The 16,719-nt window shown below is 44.2% G+C and overlaps 1 protein-coding gene across 3 annotated transcripts in view; it reads left to right on the forward strand.

The window, feature by feature from the left end:
• The window catches only part of PDS5B (PDS5 cohesin associated factor B), a 376,109-nt gene that overhangs the window by 274,870 nt on the left and 84,520 nt on the right, over positions 1 to 16,719 (forward strand). For 2 of the 3 annotated variants that reach the window (XM_033948529.1, XM_033948531.1), the window contains exons 26-27: positions 988 to 1,102; positions 15,261 to 15,393. In XM_033948529.1, the coding sequence (XP_033804420.1) occupies positions 988 to 1,102; positions 15,261 to 15,393 (248 nt within the window). Of the gene's footprint in view, positions 1 to 987; positions 1,103 to 15,260; positions 15,425 to 16,719 lie in introns of all 3 variants that reach the window. The other variant, XR_004539863.1, reaches the window with a different exon arrangement.

Genomic DNA, 16,719 nt, shown 5'->3' on the forward strand with positions numbered 1-16,719 from the left:
TGGAGCTTTTTAAGTCCCCAAAATACCCATGTGCGAGTCTGAATATGGATAAATACCGTGTTTCCTCGAAAATAAGACCTACCCCGAAAATAAGCCCTAGCATGATTTTTGGGGTAGGTCCTAGTATAAGCTCTACTCCAAAAATAAGCCCTAGTTACAAAGCAACGTGACTTAGCCCCTTCCAACCTGTCTGCTTCACATGTTCCCGTTTTACAGCTAAGCTGGCTTGAATAGAGGAGAAGGGAGATAGCTGCTTCTGCACTACAACTAGACCCAGGTAGGACATAATGATTGAATTAGGAGAGGGAGGTATATAGGATCTAAATAACAGCTAGAATAAAATGTACAAGACTCAAAGAAACAATGAGAGAATTAGAAGAAATCACTGCAAAAAGAATATAAAAAACTCAAAGAAACAATGAGAGAATGTAGATTGTTCATGGAAAAAATAAGATATCCTCCCCAAAATAAGCCTTAGTGTGTTTTTTGGGCCCAAAATTAATATGACAGTGCCTTATTTTCAGGGAAATACGGTATTTAGGCAGGTTTCCCTCTCAAACTTTCTTCCCCATTCTTTGTATATCTGGTATTGTAAGGGTAAGAAATGAACTTAGAGTGATGGGAGAAGAACATCCATTCAAGGTTGTATCCTTGCAATCTTTAATTTTTACAGTCAGATACTTAACTACCAGCACAAATACTTTTAAGTAATGTATAGGAGGATGGAAAAGTTATTGTATGCATGTTTGCTGAAACTTTAAAAAAAGGCATTCTAATACATTTTTGAAAAAGTGGTTTAAAAAATTAAAAGCAAGTATTATACATCGTTTATCTAATGCAGTTTAACAGCAAGCTCTCTGATTATGTGGATTTTGCCCCCTTAAGTACTTCTTGATCCCATGCTTATAAGTTCCTTTGCATTTGCTGAATGTTTGTAGCTTTTTATTCATATTTTCTTTTCTTCCCCCCCCACCTCTTTATTTTCAGAAAAACTTCTGTCACTTTTGCCAGAATATGTTGTCCCATATACAGTCCATCTTCTGGCTCATGATCCTGATTATGTAAAAATCCAGGATATTGAACAACTTAAAGACATCAAAGAGTAAGTATCTCAGTAATTTTATTTTGTGATTTTACATATTACATGGCAAAATCATTTTGTAGGTTAACTCATTGTAAGTTCTATTCTTGTATCAAACATCTTGATATAGACATAATTATTTCACTGCTGACTTTTGTTTGATTTTTCTTTCTAGTTGGTTAAATGATATTGAAACAGAAGTGCCTTCTAGAAATTCTTTTAAATAGTCATTGAAACATTTGTCCATCTTACTGTACTCCAATTACAAGAGTTTGGGCTATGAAACATTGCAATAGACCAGGGGTAGGCAATTCCAGTCCTCGAGAGTCGGAGCCAGGTCAGATTTTCAGGATATCTACAATAAATATGCATGAGATAGATTTGCATCTCAAGGAGGCAGTGCATGCAAATCCATCTCATACATATTCATGGTGGAGATCCTGAAAACCTGACCTGGTTCCGGCTCTCGAGGACCGGAATTGCCTACCCCTGCACTAGACCAGTTCTGCTTCTACCTGTCAGTGTTCATATAAAGTCAATACTGGTCAACGAACATCACTCCTCTTTACATTGCAGTACATTTATAAACTACAAACCTTCTAGATCGATGCGGTTTACATAAGTAAGAGACTGTACAAAACAGCGAATTACAGAATTTGTGACTTAATCATTAATTTCCCCAAAATCTTACAAACAAAGATGTTTTCAATAGGTTTCAGAAGTGCAAATAGGAGACTGAGGAAGCAAACAAGATATGTAATTCGGAATCCTGATTGGCTGCCTTGAATGCAATCGTTCAATGTAAAAATTTCTTGTATAGTCAGCCACGCACCTGTATCCGGAATTCCGCAGGGATCCATTCTTGTGCCTACTCTCCAACATCTATCTAACACTCTTACTAACTATTCTTCAGTACTTGGAGTTCACCTCATATGTTTATGCAGATGGCATCAAGATTATATGCACCCTGAATCCAACCGACCAAACTCATATTGCTTCCATAATCAAAAAATTAGACCATCTATTCTAACCACCTATCTAGCAGACAACAAGACTATTTCTGATCCTGGCAAATCAGAAACCTCACGGTTATTAGCGGTATATAAAAATTAAATTAAAATTAAATTTAAAAAAAGCTCTTCTTTTCTCTAAACATTGACATATGATGTTCTCCTCTCCCATCTTACTCTTCTCTATCCCTATTCTCCTGGTAATCACTAATTCTTTAGAGAAATACTTTTAAAACCAATAGGAGGAAGATGGCGTCTGGAGCAGGACGCTGAGAGGAGCACTTCCCTCTTCTGGGAGAAAATTTTCTTCATTTCACCATTTAAACGCTATATTTCATACCTAAAAGAAGAGGAAAACCGAGGGGTATCCCTCTACCTACCCCGGGCTTCTCGACGCCGAGGCAGACTGTGATAACAGCATTCACAGTCCCTCCTTCCATATCGGGCGTCTCCGCTGCCGTGGAGAGGGAACTCCACAGCATGGACAGTGAGATGTCTCTCTCGCTGAGCCCACGAGGACCGCACACCCCTCCCATCCCCGGAGAATCTTCATTGCAGCAGAATTGGCAAGAGGGCTCCCCCGGAGTGTGGGGGGAGGCTTATTCACTCTCCGAAGTGAACCCGGAAGTGAAACACACAGCAGACACGCTGACTCCGATGTCGGAGAAGCATAGAAACATAGAAGATGACGGCAGAAAAGGGCTACAGCCCATCAAGTCTGCCCACTCTGCTTACCCACCCCCTGTCTATGCCCTAATGACCCAATTTCCTTATCTTGACCCTCATAGGGATCCCACATGGGTATCCCATTTATTCTTAAAGTCTGGCACGCTGTCTGCCTCGATCACCTGCACTGGAAGCTTGTTCCAATGATCAACCACTCTCTCTGTGAAGAAATACTTTCTGGTGTCGCCATGAAATTTTCCGCCCCTGAGTTTGAGCGGGTGCCCTCTTGTGGCCGAGGGTCCCTTGAGAAAGAAAATATCATCTTCCACTTCGACACGTCCCATGAGGTACTTAAATGTTTAGATCATGTCTCCCCTCTTCCTACGTTCCTCAAGAATGTAGAGCTGCAAGCAGCATTCTGGGGGAGAGGAGCCGTTGGTAGCCAGCGGCGGGGAGGTTGTAGGAGTCCAGAATTCCATCGCTGGAGCAGGAGCCGTATCAAAGTCGGCTGGTATCTCCCTCCTCGGACCGTTGGTGAAACCACAGGCTGTTACCCTGGATTCTATTTGGACTGCGATTGAGAATCTGCACCTGGTATGTTTTAACTTTGTTACTATAACTCAGAATTCTACTTCCAGGATAAGCTCCTTAGAAACTATTACCCAGCAATACCAAGTGTATTTAAAAAATTTAGATAAAGTAACAACAGAGACTAAGAATTTAATTGCCAAACAAACAACAGATAAAATGATGATTTTGAGGAAGATTGAAAACCTGGAAAACCAGCAGAAGAACTTAAATTTGAGGATTCTTAATTTTCCGGTTGCCAAGTTTATGTCTCCTCAAGAACTGTTTAAGAACTTTATGTTGAATGTTTTAAATGTACCTGAAGCAAGTCTTCCCCCGATACAAAGAGTTTATTACTTAAAACAAGTGCAGAAAGAAAAAGCTTTAATAGATGAAAATGCTCAATTAGATGTTTCCGCTATTCTGTAGTCTTCTGATATTGAAACTCAGGGAAGAGCAACTTTATTGGTCTCGTTGGTATTTCTTCAAGATAAAGAGATGTTGCTGAAATTATATTTTAATTTAAAGCAGATTACCTATTTGGGGGAAAGGGTATATATATTTCCTGATGTTTCGAGGTGGACGCAATCTAGGAGGAAAGAATTTCTGTTATATAGATCAAAGGTGATTGCTTTGGGGGCAAGTTTTCAGTTGAGATTTCCTTGTAAATGTTTTATTTCCTATCAGGGAAGTAAATATATTTTCTTTGAACCTGCCCAATTAGGTTTTTTCCTTGAAGGTAAAGGTATCTCCACACAGACCGAATGATACAGGTTAATAATGCAGTCAATTTATTTTGGATAGGATAAGATCTGGCTGCTCTATTTCTTTACTTCCATTTTCTTTTGTATATTTCCCCTTTCCCGAGGGGTTTTATTTCATCTTGTCTCTTCTCCCTAGGTTGTGGACTGTATTAGATGATTTATTATGGATGTTTAAATTTCAATTCTTGGTTTGCATTATGACTAAGAGTATTATATTTCTGTATTTTTTTAAACATCTTTGTATATAGGATGTATTAAAATGATAAATAAATAATTAAAAAAAAAAAAAAACAATAGGAGGAAATATTTTTTTCACTCAGAGAATACTTAAGCTCTAGAACGCATTGCCAGAGGTTGTGGTAAGAGTAGATAGAGTAGCTGGTTTTAAGAAGGGTTTGGACAATTTCCTGGAGGAAATGTCCATAGTCTGTTGTTGAGAAAGTCACGGGGCAAGCCTTTGCTTGCCCTGGATCGGTAGCATGGAATGTTGCTACTCTTTTGGGTTTTGGACAGGTACTAGTGACCTGGATTGGCCACTGTGAGAACGGGCTACTAGGCTTGATGATGGACCTTTGGTCTGACCCAGTAATGCTATTCTTATGTTCTTATGTGTATTAGGGGTCATCCTTGAACCAGCTCTTTCATTCATACCTCAGATCGCTACTGTCCAACGATCATTCTACAAACTTTGACTTTGCCGTTCTATTTGCAGTCTTCTAAAACCCATCTGCCTTAAATGTTCTGATCCATTCTTTTGTTCAGTGTCTCGCAAACCTTTTGAAGCCATGACACACTAAACTTGGGGCTGCATCTGCAGGTCCTCCAGGCATGCGCAGATGTTGATACGATGTCACGTGCATGTTTGACATCATATTGACATTCATGAATGCACGGAGGCGCTCCAGACGGGGCCAGGGGAGGGGTGTGGAGAGGAGGAGAAGCACCAGCATTGGTTGACTGCCTACAGGACTTGCCTCTTGCTGCTTTTCTGAAGATGGTTTCACCATACAAGTTGAACAGGCAAGGTGACAAGATGCATCCTTGCCTGACGACGCCACATTTTATTGAAAATCAATTAGTGTTGTCATATTCAGTTCTCACTGTAGCCTCTTGATTTTCATATAGGCTCTCATCAGCTGAGTTATGTATTTGGGTATTCCCATTTGCACTAGAGTTCTCCATAGTTTATTGTGATCCACAGTCCTTTTTTAATACATGAACTATTACATTAGTGATTTTTATTCCACCATTACCTTGCAGTTCAAAGCGGATATCTAGTCTGGGCTTCCAGGATGGTATTTTTGAACAACATCGACTCCTGATGTATATTTTTGACATTTGCAGCTGCTTCTCTTAAGTGGGTTTTTTTTTTCCTTTTTACTATTCTCATGTTATCAGTCTCCTTTTTTTAAAGTTAAGTGCTGCTGTATTGGATTTTCTGTTCAAACTTATTCCATAGATTGTATCTGATCATGTTATGATTGCTAATCATGTTATGATCTGATCATGTTATGATTGCTGTTATCAAGCAGCCCCAACACCATTACCTCCCACACCCTTTCATGTGCTCCACTAAGAACTAGAGCTAGCAATGCTTCACTTCTTGTTAGTTCCTGAACCTGCTTCTCCATAAAGCAGTCCTTGATTTCATCAAGGAATTTTATCTTGCTAGCATGCCCTGATGTTACTTTTACCCAGTCAATATTGAGATAGTTAAAATCACTCTTTATTATTGTGTTACCCAGTTTGTTAGCCTCCCTAATTCCTGATATCATTTCAGCATCGTCCATTCAGCCTGGTTAGTCAAGACGGTAGTACACTCCTGTCACTATCCTCTTCCCCCTTACACATAGAATTTCTACCCATAGTGATTCCAAGATGTGTTTCTGCTCCTGTAGAATTTTCAATCCATTTGATTCAAGGCCCTCAACATATAACGCTACGCCTTCACCAATTCGATACACTATTATTATGCTGTAGCTTGTACCCCAGTATGACAATATCCCATTGGTTATCTTGCTTCCATCAAGTCTTAGAGGTACCTATTATATCAATCTTTTTCATTTAATGCAATATATTCTAACTCTCTTATCTTGTTTCTTAGGCTTCTGGCTTTTGCATACAGACATGTCAAATTGTTTTTCATATTTATTTACAATTTGCTCAGCAGTTGGCATGGATAATTTGCAATCTTTAAAATCTGCTCTATATTTAAGGAGACCTGGTCTGCTGTGGCCTGTATTGCAATCTCACTATCGGGATGCTCTGTCTTCCTTTTTATGATATCATCTTTTAAAGATACCTTGTCCCAAACCATGTTCTTTTGAGCAATTGTCAGCATTCCCCCAGTTTCTAGTTTAAAAGCTGCTCTATCTCCTTTTTAAATGTTGATGGCAGCAGCCTGGTTCTACCCTGGCTAATGTGGAGCCCATCTTTGCAGAATAGGCTCCCCTTCCCCAGAATGTCACCCAGTTCCTAAGAAATGTAAAACCCTCCTTCCTACATCATCGCCTCGTCCACGCATTGAGACTCCAGAGCCCTGCCTTTCTCTTGGGTCTTGCGCATGGAACAGTGAGCATGTCTGAAAATGCTATACTATGTTTGTGAGTGACATTGCTGAAGGATTAAGAGGAAAGGTTTGCCTTTTTGCTGATGATACCAAGATTTGTAAAAGGATCTACAAAAGTTAGAGGAATGGTCTAATATCTGGCAACTAAAATTCAATGCAAAGAAATGCAGAGTAATGCATCTGGGGATTAATAATCAGAAGGAGCCTTATATGTTGGGAGGTGAGAGGCTGATATGCACGGATGGAGCGAGAGACCATAGTGTCTGAAGATCTAAAGGCGAAAAAACAATGCGATAAGGCGGTGGCTGCTGACAGAAGGATGCTGGGCTGTCTAAAGAGAGGCATAACCAGTAGAAGAACGAATGTGTTGTTACCCCTGTACAGGTTGTTAGTGAGGCCCCATTTGGAGTATTGTGTTCAGTTTTGGAGACTATATCTGGCGAACGACACAAAAAGGCTTGAAGCGGTCCAGAGGAGGGCAACGAAAATGATAGGAGGTTTGTGTCAAAAAGACATATGAGGAGAGACTAGAAGCCCTGAATATGTATACCTTAGAGCAGGGGTAGGCAACTCCGGTCCTCGATGGACAGAATCCAGTCAGGTTTTCAGGATTTCCCCAATGAATATGCATGAGATCTATTTGCATGCACTGCTTTCAATGCATGTTCATTAGGGAAATACTGAAAACCCAACTGGATTCCGGCCCTCTTGGACCGGAGTTGCCCACCCCTGCCTTAGAGGAAAGGAGGGACAGGGGAGATATGATTCAGGTATTAACGTAGAACAAAATCTTTTCCAGAGAAAGGAAAATGGTAAAACCAGAGGACATAATTTGAGGTTGAGAGGTGGTAGACTCAAGAGCAATGTAAGGAAATTCTTCTGTATGGAGAGGGTGGTGGATGCCTGGAATGTGCTCTCGAGAGAGGTGGTAGAGAGGAAAACGGTGACAGTTTAAAAAAAAAAAAGCATAGGATGAGCACAGAGTATCTAGAATCAGAAAATAACAGTAAATATTGAAGAACTAAGGCCAGTACTGGGAAGACTTGCATAGTCTGTGTCTATATATGGCCATTTGGTGGAGGATGGGCTGGGGAGGGCTTCAATGGCTGGGGTGGTGTAGATGGACTGGAGTGAGCTTTGACAGAGACTTCAGTAGTTGGAACCTAAGAACAGTACCGGGCAGAACTTTGGATTCTTGCCCAGAAACATCTAAGAAGAAAAAACCCCACAAACCAACAAATATTTAGATTGACTCAGGTTGGGCAGACTGGATGGACCATTTGGGTCTTTATCTGCCATCATCTACTATGTTACTATGCTACCCTGGGGGTTCTGGATTTTTAATTTCCTACCTAAGAGCTTAGATTTGGCTTCCAGAGCCTCCCTACCCCATTTCTGTATGTCATTGATACCCTTATGTACCAAGACAGCATTTCCTCCTCAGCACTGTCTTAAAATCTTATCTAGGTGACGCGAGAGGTCTACCACCTTCACACCAGGTAGGCAAGTAACCAAACAATCCTCACATCCACCAGCCGCCTAATGATCAAATCTCCTACTATGACTGTCCTAACCTTTCTCTCCTTGGCAGAAGCCCCTGGAAATGCATTCTCAGTGCATGAAGGCATTACATCCCCTGGTAGTCAGGTCCTGGCTACAGAATTGCCTACTACTTCACCAGGGTGATGCTCTCCTTTAAGAAAGACCTCCCTCCTCTGAGGCAGCACAGAGGCTGCCAGACTGGAGGTGAGACTTTTCTGTAACATTTTTGTAGGTCTCCTCTATGTACCTCTCTGTCTCACTCAGCTCATCCAAGTCTGCTACTCTAGTCTCAAAAGATTGGACTCGTTCCCTGAGTTCTAGGAACTCTTTGCACCAAACACACACATGACATCTCAACAACAGGGAGATAATCAAACATGTGATACTTAGTGTAAAAGACTGTATAACCCCCCCCCCCTCAATCTTACTACTGGAGTGCTTTCTGCATCTTAATATTGGTGATTCCTTTGAGTTGCTTAGGGAGTTGGAATATGTACTACAAGTTCCCCTAAGATTGCTAATTATATGTTAGGTTATGATAATGTTTAATTTTTTAAATTATTTTTTAATGTTGTAATTGGTAGGTTACCCTTCAATGATTTCTTAAACTATTTCTTATGAGTTAAATTACTAGCCAATTACATTTTTAGGATTGTGTCAAGAGACATATAAGAAGATCGAATAATCCAAGTTTGTCTCTTGATATACCGTCTATCAGTGGATAACTAAATGGTTTACAATAGTATAATCTAATCTAATATAATAAAACGGTAAGCCGCGCATGCGCACTTCCTAAGCGTGGGTCCGTTTTCTGTGAGCTGTAGCTAGGAAGTGCGCATGCACGGCTCACCCCTGCCCTCTCCGTCGTCTCCCGGCTCCAGCGGCGTCACAGTTTTCAAAGAGGCGCGGGATTGTTTCAACGCGGAAACAGCCGTTAAAGCTCCTGGCGCTGACTCCCGACGGTGGAGGAGAGGCAAGGTAGAAGAAGATTTCCGCTGCCCCCCCCTTCCCTTACCGCGGCCCCGACTGGCGATTTAAGCAGCGTGTCCTGCAGTCTTCACACGCTGCTTCGGGCCCTTCTACTACCCTGATTTGCTCCGGACGTGCCAGAGTAAATCAGGCCAGTAGAAGGACCCGAAGCAGCGTGTGAAGACTGGTGGACACGCTGCTTGAATCGCCATGTGTACTCGGACCCGCGGGAAGGGGAAGGGGGGGCCGCCGGCAAAGGACTTGGGCCCGCGTTTGTAGTCGCGACTGTGGGAAGGGAAAGGGGGTAGAGGAAACAATAATGCTGCTGCACAGGGAACTGATGGAGGGGGAGGGAATGCTGCTTTGGACACCAAACAAAGGGAGGAAGGGAGACAGAAAGACAAGAAGAAAGACACAAGGGCAGGTGCACAGGGAACTGGTGTGGGGGGAGGGAAATGGAGGGGAAGGGAATGCTGCTTTGGACACAGACAGAGGGAGGAAGGGAGACAGAAAGACAAGAAGAAAGACACAGGGGCAGGTGCACAGGGAACTGGATGGGGGAGGGAAATGGAGGGGGAGGGAATCCTGCTTTGGACAGACAGACAGAGGAAGGAAGGGAGACAGAAAGACAAGAAGAAAGACACAGGTGCAGGGAGATATACAGAAAGACAAACAGACAAAGGGGGCCAGGGACAGAGACAGACAGAAAGAAAGACAGCGGGAGTCGCGTCAGGAGGGGTGCGGGATGCCGCAGAGGGAACTTTTCCAATGGGTGCAACTGGGCGGCTGTCGGGAACCTCTGATCAGGGGCAGAGCAAGGTAACTGTATCATAGGGATAAGAAGGAGGAGGGGGGAGAAAAAGGAAGGGACACCTACTGCTGGACAGGGGGAGAAGGAAAGAGGTGCTGATGGACAGGGGGTGGGTGAAGAAAAAGGAACGGAGGCCTAGTGTTGGACAGGGGGAGAAGGAAGGTGCTGCTGGACAGGGGGGAGCTAAAACAAAGGGAGAAGGGCTGCTGCTGCATAAGGACAGCTGTGAAGGGGTGGTGGTGGACACAGGGGAGGTAAAAGGAAGGGAGAATGGACAGGGGGAACAGGCAAGGGGTGGTGATGGACAGCCAAGGAAAAAGAAAGACAGAAATAAAGAAAGCGGCTAAGGAGAGAGAGAAAAAGAAATAAAGAGAGACACACACACATATATTCTAGCACCCGTTAATGTAACGGGCTATAAGACTAGTATAAAATAAAACAATAACAATTTTAAACGTTAAATAAAATAGTAGGGATAACAGAAAGATGTATACATACGGAGGGGAGGGGAAGGGGAGCTGAAAAAGATTACATTAAGATTAAAATAAAAAAGGGAAGGGAGGAGGGAAAGGGGTAATGTAATAAGGGGAGGGTGTTGCTTCTTAAGAAGTGTTTGTCTTTTTTTGCTAGGTCAACGGAGTGTTCCTGCATAAGAGGGTATTATCTCAGTAGCTATAAGCATCTTTAAAAAGGAAGGTTTTGATTTTCAATTTGAATTTATATAATGAAGGTGCTAATCTAATTTCTAATGGTAGGGCATTCCACAGGGAGGGAGCACTGACAGAGAATATGGCTTTGTGAGTTGTGTCGTAAAAGATCTCGTGGATGGATGGAATCGTTATAAGGATTGATTATTAGATCTGAGTGTGCATTGGTTAGTGTAGGGGATTAGATACCTAAATTTGTACATTTTAGAGGAAAGAAAAGAGAGAATAGTATTCATTTACAAGATAAATATTTTCTAGAGACGGAGAACCAGTAAAACTAGAGAATGTAATATGAGGTTGCGGGTTGGTTCACTTAGGAATAATGCCAGTAGATACTTTTCCATGGTGAGGGTGGTGGATGCCTGGTATGCCCTCCCTAAATTGTTAGTTTATTTTGAGCTTCTATAATGCTACTAATGACTGGGGAGTTAATTCAGAGTGGTTTGCATTACCGTATTTTCACGCAAATAACACGCACCCGTATAAAACGCGCACACGTGTATAGCGCGCAGAAATCACGATGATAAGCACAAAAACTTTGGTATAACGCGCTCACGATTATACCGCGCATGCTGCCCGACTCTCCGTTCACCCCCCTGACTTCCGTGCACTGCCCCGCCTCTCCGTGCGCTGTCCCGACTCTCCGTTCACCCCCCCCTGACTTCCGTGCACTGCCCCGACTTTCCGTGCGCTGTCCCGACTCTCCGTTCACCCCCCCTGACTTCCGTGCACTGCCCTGACTTTCCGTGCGCTGTCCCGACTCTCCGTTCACCCCCCCTGACTTCCGTGCACTGTCCCCCCTTGAAGGTCTGTCCCCATCCTGAAAGCCTGATGCCCCCCCCCCGACGTCCGATACATCCCTCCCCCCGAAGGACCGCCGATTCCCCAACAATATCGGGCCAGGAGGGAGCCCAAATCCTCCTGGCCACGGCGACCCCCTAACCCCACCCCGCACTACATTACGGGCAGGAGGGATCCCAGGCCCTCCTGCCCTCGACGCAAACCCCCCTCCCCCCAACGACCGCCCCCCCAGCCGACCCGCGACCACCCTGGCGACCCCCACGACCCCCCCACCCCCCTTCCCCGTACCTTTGGTAGTTGGGCCAGAAGGGAGCCCAAACCCTCCTGGCCACGGCGACCCCCTAACCCCACCCCGCACTACATTACGGGCAGGAGGGATCCCAGGCCCTCCTGCCCTCGACGCAAACCCCCCTCCCCCCCAACGACCGCCCCCCCCCAAGAACCTCCGACCGCCCCCCCAGCCGACCCGCGACCCCCCTGGCGACCCCCACGACCCCCCCACCCCCCTTCCCCGTACCTTTGGTAGTTGGCCGGACAGACGGGAGCCAAACCCGCCTGTCCGGCAGGCAGCCAACGAAGGAATGAGGCCGGATTGGCCCATCCATCCTAAAGCTCCGCCTACTGGTGGGGCCTAAGGCGCGTGGGCCAATCAGAATAGGCCCTGGAGCCTTAGGTCCCACCTGGGGGCGCGGCCTGAGGCACATGGTCGGGTTGGGCCCATGTGCCTCAGGCCGCGCCCCCAGGTGGGACCTAAGGCTCCAGGGCCTATTCTGATTGGCCCACGCGCCTTAGGCCCCACCAGTAGGCGGAGCTTTAGGATGGATGGGCCAATCCGGCCTCATTCCTTCGTTGGCTGCCTGCCGGACAGGCGGGATTGGCTCCCGTCTGTCCGGCCAACTACCAAAGGTACGGGGAAGGGGGGTGGGGGGGGCGTGGGGGTCGCCAGGGGGATCGCGGGTCGGCTGGGGGGCGGTCGGAGGTTCTTGGGGGGGGACGGTCGTTGGGGGGGAGGGGGGTTTGCGTCGAGGGCAGGAGGGCCTGGGATCCCTCCTGCCCGTAATGTAGTGCGGGGTGGGGTTAGGGGGTCGCCGTGGCCAGGAGGGTTTGGGCTCCCTTCTGGCCCGATATTGTCGGGAAGTCGGCGGTCCTTCGGGGTGGGGGTGCGAGTGGTCCTGCCGGGGGGGGGGGATGTATCGGACGTCGGGGAGTCGGCCGGGCAAGAGGGCTTGGGCTCCCTCTTGCTCCGATCGTGGATGCGGGTGCGGGTGGGAGCGCGTGCGAGCGGTCGTTCGGGGTGGGGGTGCGAGTGGTCCTGCCGGGGGGGGGGGGGGATGTATCGGACGTCGGGGAGTCGGCCGGGCAAGAGGGCTTGGGCTCCCTCTTGCTCCGATCGTGGATGCGGGTGGGAGCGCGTGCGAGTGGTCGTTCGGGGTGGGGGTGCGAGTGGTCCTGCTGGGAGGGTGAATCGGGCGTCGGGCGGGGTGGGAACTATGTTTTAAAACTTTTGTATACCGCGCTCACGCATATAACGCGCGAGGGGTATGCGCGGTAGGTAAAAACGCGTATAACGCGCGCGTTATATGCGTGAAAATACGGTAGTTTCTGTGAGTACATGCGCTCTGTGCAATACAAGGGCTGTATATAGAGTTACAGGGGCTTCTGTAGTGGTATTAACAATACCGGCATAATTATTTGAGTCGCCTTACTTGCGTATTTTCTGTTTCAGTAGGAACTTATCCAACCTTGTCTTGAATCCCTGAAGGGTGCTTTTCCCTATAACATCCTTTTGAAGAGCGTTCCAGATTTCTACCACTCTCTGGGTGAAGAAGAACTTCCTTACGTTTGTACAGAATCTTTTCCCTTCTAATTATAGCAAGTGCCCTCTCGTTCTCTTCACCTTGGAGAGGGTGAACAATCTCTTTCTCTACTAAGTCAATTCCCTTCAATATCTTGAATGTTTCGATCATGTCCCCTCTTCAGTCTTCTCTTTTCAAGGGAGAAGAGGCCTAGTTTCTCTAGCCTTACTTATGTTACTCAGTCAAATGAATTGATGAGGGGGGACCATAAATCAGGTGCTTGATATATAAGTGATTAAAGAAATTATGGCAAGTCCAATACAAAATCACCCAATTGTGTACGAATATCACTTTTAGTAATTATATCAACTTATAATGAAACCTGTGCTCAGAGACATGGAGGCAAAAACCAAGGGGCGAACCCCAAGAACTTCACCCAATCATCGCATTTTCAATATATTGCAGTTGATATTAAAGAAATCTTCACTCAGCTGTGTAACCACAGTCTATCACGTATAGTAAAAAATTAAAAAATAGTTCAAAAATAACAAACTTATCTTGAATTACAGGTTCCGACATGGCCCGTTTCGATCCTGGATCAGGGAACCAAATCCTTAATTCAATATGTTAATTCAAAGGTGGTGTTGTCTCAGAAAATGTTAAATCATTTCAAGAAATCGCCGGCGGGTTTCCTTCCTCCACCGGTTACTGGCACATTGATCATCCTACTTATATGCATATGTTTATATCAAATCAATCGTCCTATGTACAGTATATTCACATATAATTCTAGGTTTACTATTGCAGCTAATTACACAATATTTACACACCTCATAAGGAGGTTGGCCTGTTCAACTAAATATAATCTATAGACATATATCTGTATTATGTTTTATGTTTGTCTTTAGCAAAACAATGTGGAACCAATCCCTGGACTCCCAGAAGTTAAAACGATGATGTTTATTAATGCAAAATTTTTCCACATCTACGGTCCCTTTTACAAAGCTGCAGTAGTGATTCCCATGTGGCAAATGCAACGCAGCCCATTTAATTCTTATTGCATTTGCCATGCCAGGACTCGCTACTTTGGCTTTGAAAAAGGGGCCCATAGAATACATTCTACATTTGGGACATGTTTAATAAAAGTAATAATAATAATAATTTATTTTCTTATATACAACCCTACCAGCAGTTCTAGGAGCATCATAGTGCAGATTTTATTAAAATATGTCAGTATAAAATTTTAATGGTAGATCATAGTGCTTTCTGCCTGAACCATTCAAGAAAGTCTGATGGCTGAAGGTTCCACGAGCTCTTAAAAAAACATTCCTGATGTATATTAAATATTATATTGGTAGGATAGTTTGTTCCTAGCCCCAGGACTTATATTTTTATACAAGTAGCAGTCATTGGAAATTTCACTCTGTGTATGTATATCCAAAAATGATATACATCTTAGTCATTTTTGTTCACAGTACTGTCACCAGTTTCCTCTAATTGTTCTTTGTTTTGAAAACTGGCCAACCTTCAGAATTGTTTCATACTGATATTGTTGAAATTCAGTTCATTGGGTTTTGGAAAAATCTAACAAAATTTGTTTGCTCAACCTTAGACTAAATAATTGATTTTGTTAGTTGGTCAAAAGCAAAAAAAAACCCCAAAACATTGCATTTTTAGTTATGATGCTTATAGGATTACAGGTACAATCATATTCAAGTTTACAGAAAGAATGACATCTATAAACAAATTGAATTGTTTTATACACTACAAACCACTCTAGAGTTAAACAGTTAACAGTTTATAAATAACATTCTTTAATTTATTATTTAAAAAAATCACATCTTGAAATCCAACAAAGACATAGGATTGGAAGTCACTTGCATATTTAATATTTCCTCTGTCTAAAGGTAATTGATGCAGCCTTTTACCTTAGAGAGTTTAATGTGAAAAAAAAGTTTTTCTTTTTTTTTTTCCTAGGTGTCTTTGGTTTATACTAGAAATCTTGATGTCTAAAAATGAAAATAACAGCCATGCATTTATCAGAAAAATGGTGGAAAATATCAAACAAACAAAAGATGGCCAAGCACCTGATGATCCCAAAATGAATGAAGTACATACTTTTAATTCATTCAACTTGATAAGTAAATATCTGTTCTCAGTATAAAAGCTATGCTATATATTGAGGTGGTAAGGAAAAGGTGGTTAGATTCATTAGAGGCTAAGAAGATAGGGCAGTATATATATTTTTATAAAAATGGCAAACTTTTTTTTTTAATAAACCAAGGAAAGAAAAAGGCTTCTCTTGAAAATAACTTTCTGGGGTTTTAACCAGTCTTACTTGCAGGGAAAATCTTCTGCCGATGCACAAAAGGGTTCTCCAAGAATCCTATGCTAATGCTTTACAAGATGCTCATTAGTATTCTAATGAGCACTCCATGTAATGCACAGAAGGGAAACATGTTTCCTGTGTAAATGTTGCCGACAGAGTCTGAGTTGTCAGTCTTTCCTATCAGTTCCCGAACGCTGATTGGCTCAGACACTGACAGGAAAGTAAGGCTATAATAAACCACCCTGCTGGTAAAGGCCCTAACAAGCATTAAAAATAATCCCCCCTTCCACTGAACTCCTTGTAAATGTCCCATCTCCTCTCCCACCAAGCCCCCACCTATGCCACCATACTTTTTTTTTTTCAAGAGTGCCAGGAGAGATGCCCTCTCCCTCCTTCCTCGGCTGCTACTGCCTGCACCCTGGACTTCATAAGCCCCTCCCATTGCATCCCAGGATGCACCAGGAAGGCTTGCCATTTTGAAGAGGTGGGCTTGACGGCAGAAGAGAGTGGGTATTCCTCTTGCCACTCTTCATTAGCAGGTATGTGAGGGGGGAGTGTCTGGGCGGGCAGCGGCGACCAAGGCAGGAGTGAGTTGTCATCTCTCCTGCCGATCTTCGTTAAGACACCGGGGTTGGGGAGGTGCCCAAGCAACGGAGGCAGGAGGGAGTGGGCATCCCCAATCCCATGGGGAGGGGGAAGTGAGGCCCTGGCATAACTTTTTCTTTTTTTTGGGGGGGGGGGGCACAGATGTGTGTGATGTGCATGCTGCTCTTCCTGCCTCAAACAGCTGAGAGGCAGGTGAAGCACCAGCTTCGGGTAGTCATGTGGCTCAGTTGATTGAGGCAGGGGAGAGCAGCTTGACAGGAGAGAGGAGCTGTGCCTAGCGATTGCTCTTCTGAGCAAGTGCCAGGCATAGTTCCTCTACCCTTTCACCGGCAATTTCTCCGTACGAATAGCATGCATATATTTTGCATGTTATTGTGTGGCCATCACTAGTAAAAGAAAAATCACTACCAACACTGTATTTTTTTACCTTAGTGTTGGAGCTTTGTTCATCTGGGCCTGGATGACTTATTCTTTTCAAACCCTTTGCAGTATTAAAATTTC

The sequence above is a fragment of the Geotrypetes seraphini genome, chromosome 6 (assembly GCF_902459505.1).
Source record: "Geotrypetes seraphini chromosome 6, aGeoSer1.1, whole genome shotgun sequence".
NCBI lineage: Eukaryota > Metazoa > Chordata > Amphibia > Gymnophiona > Dermophiidae > Geotrypetes > Geotrypetes seraphini.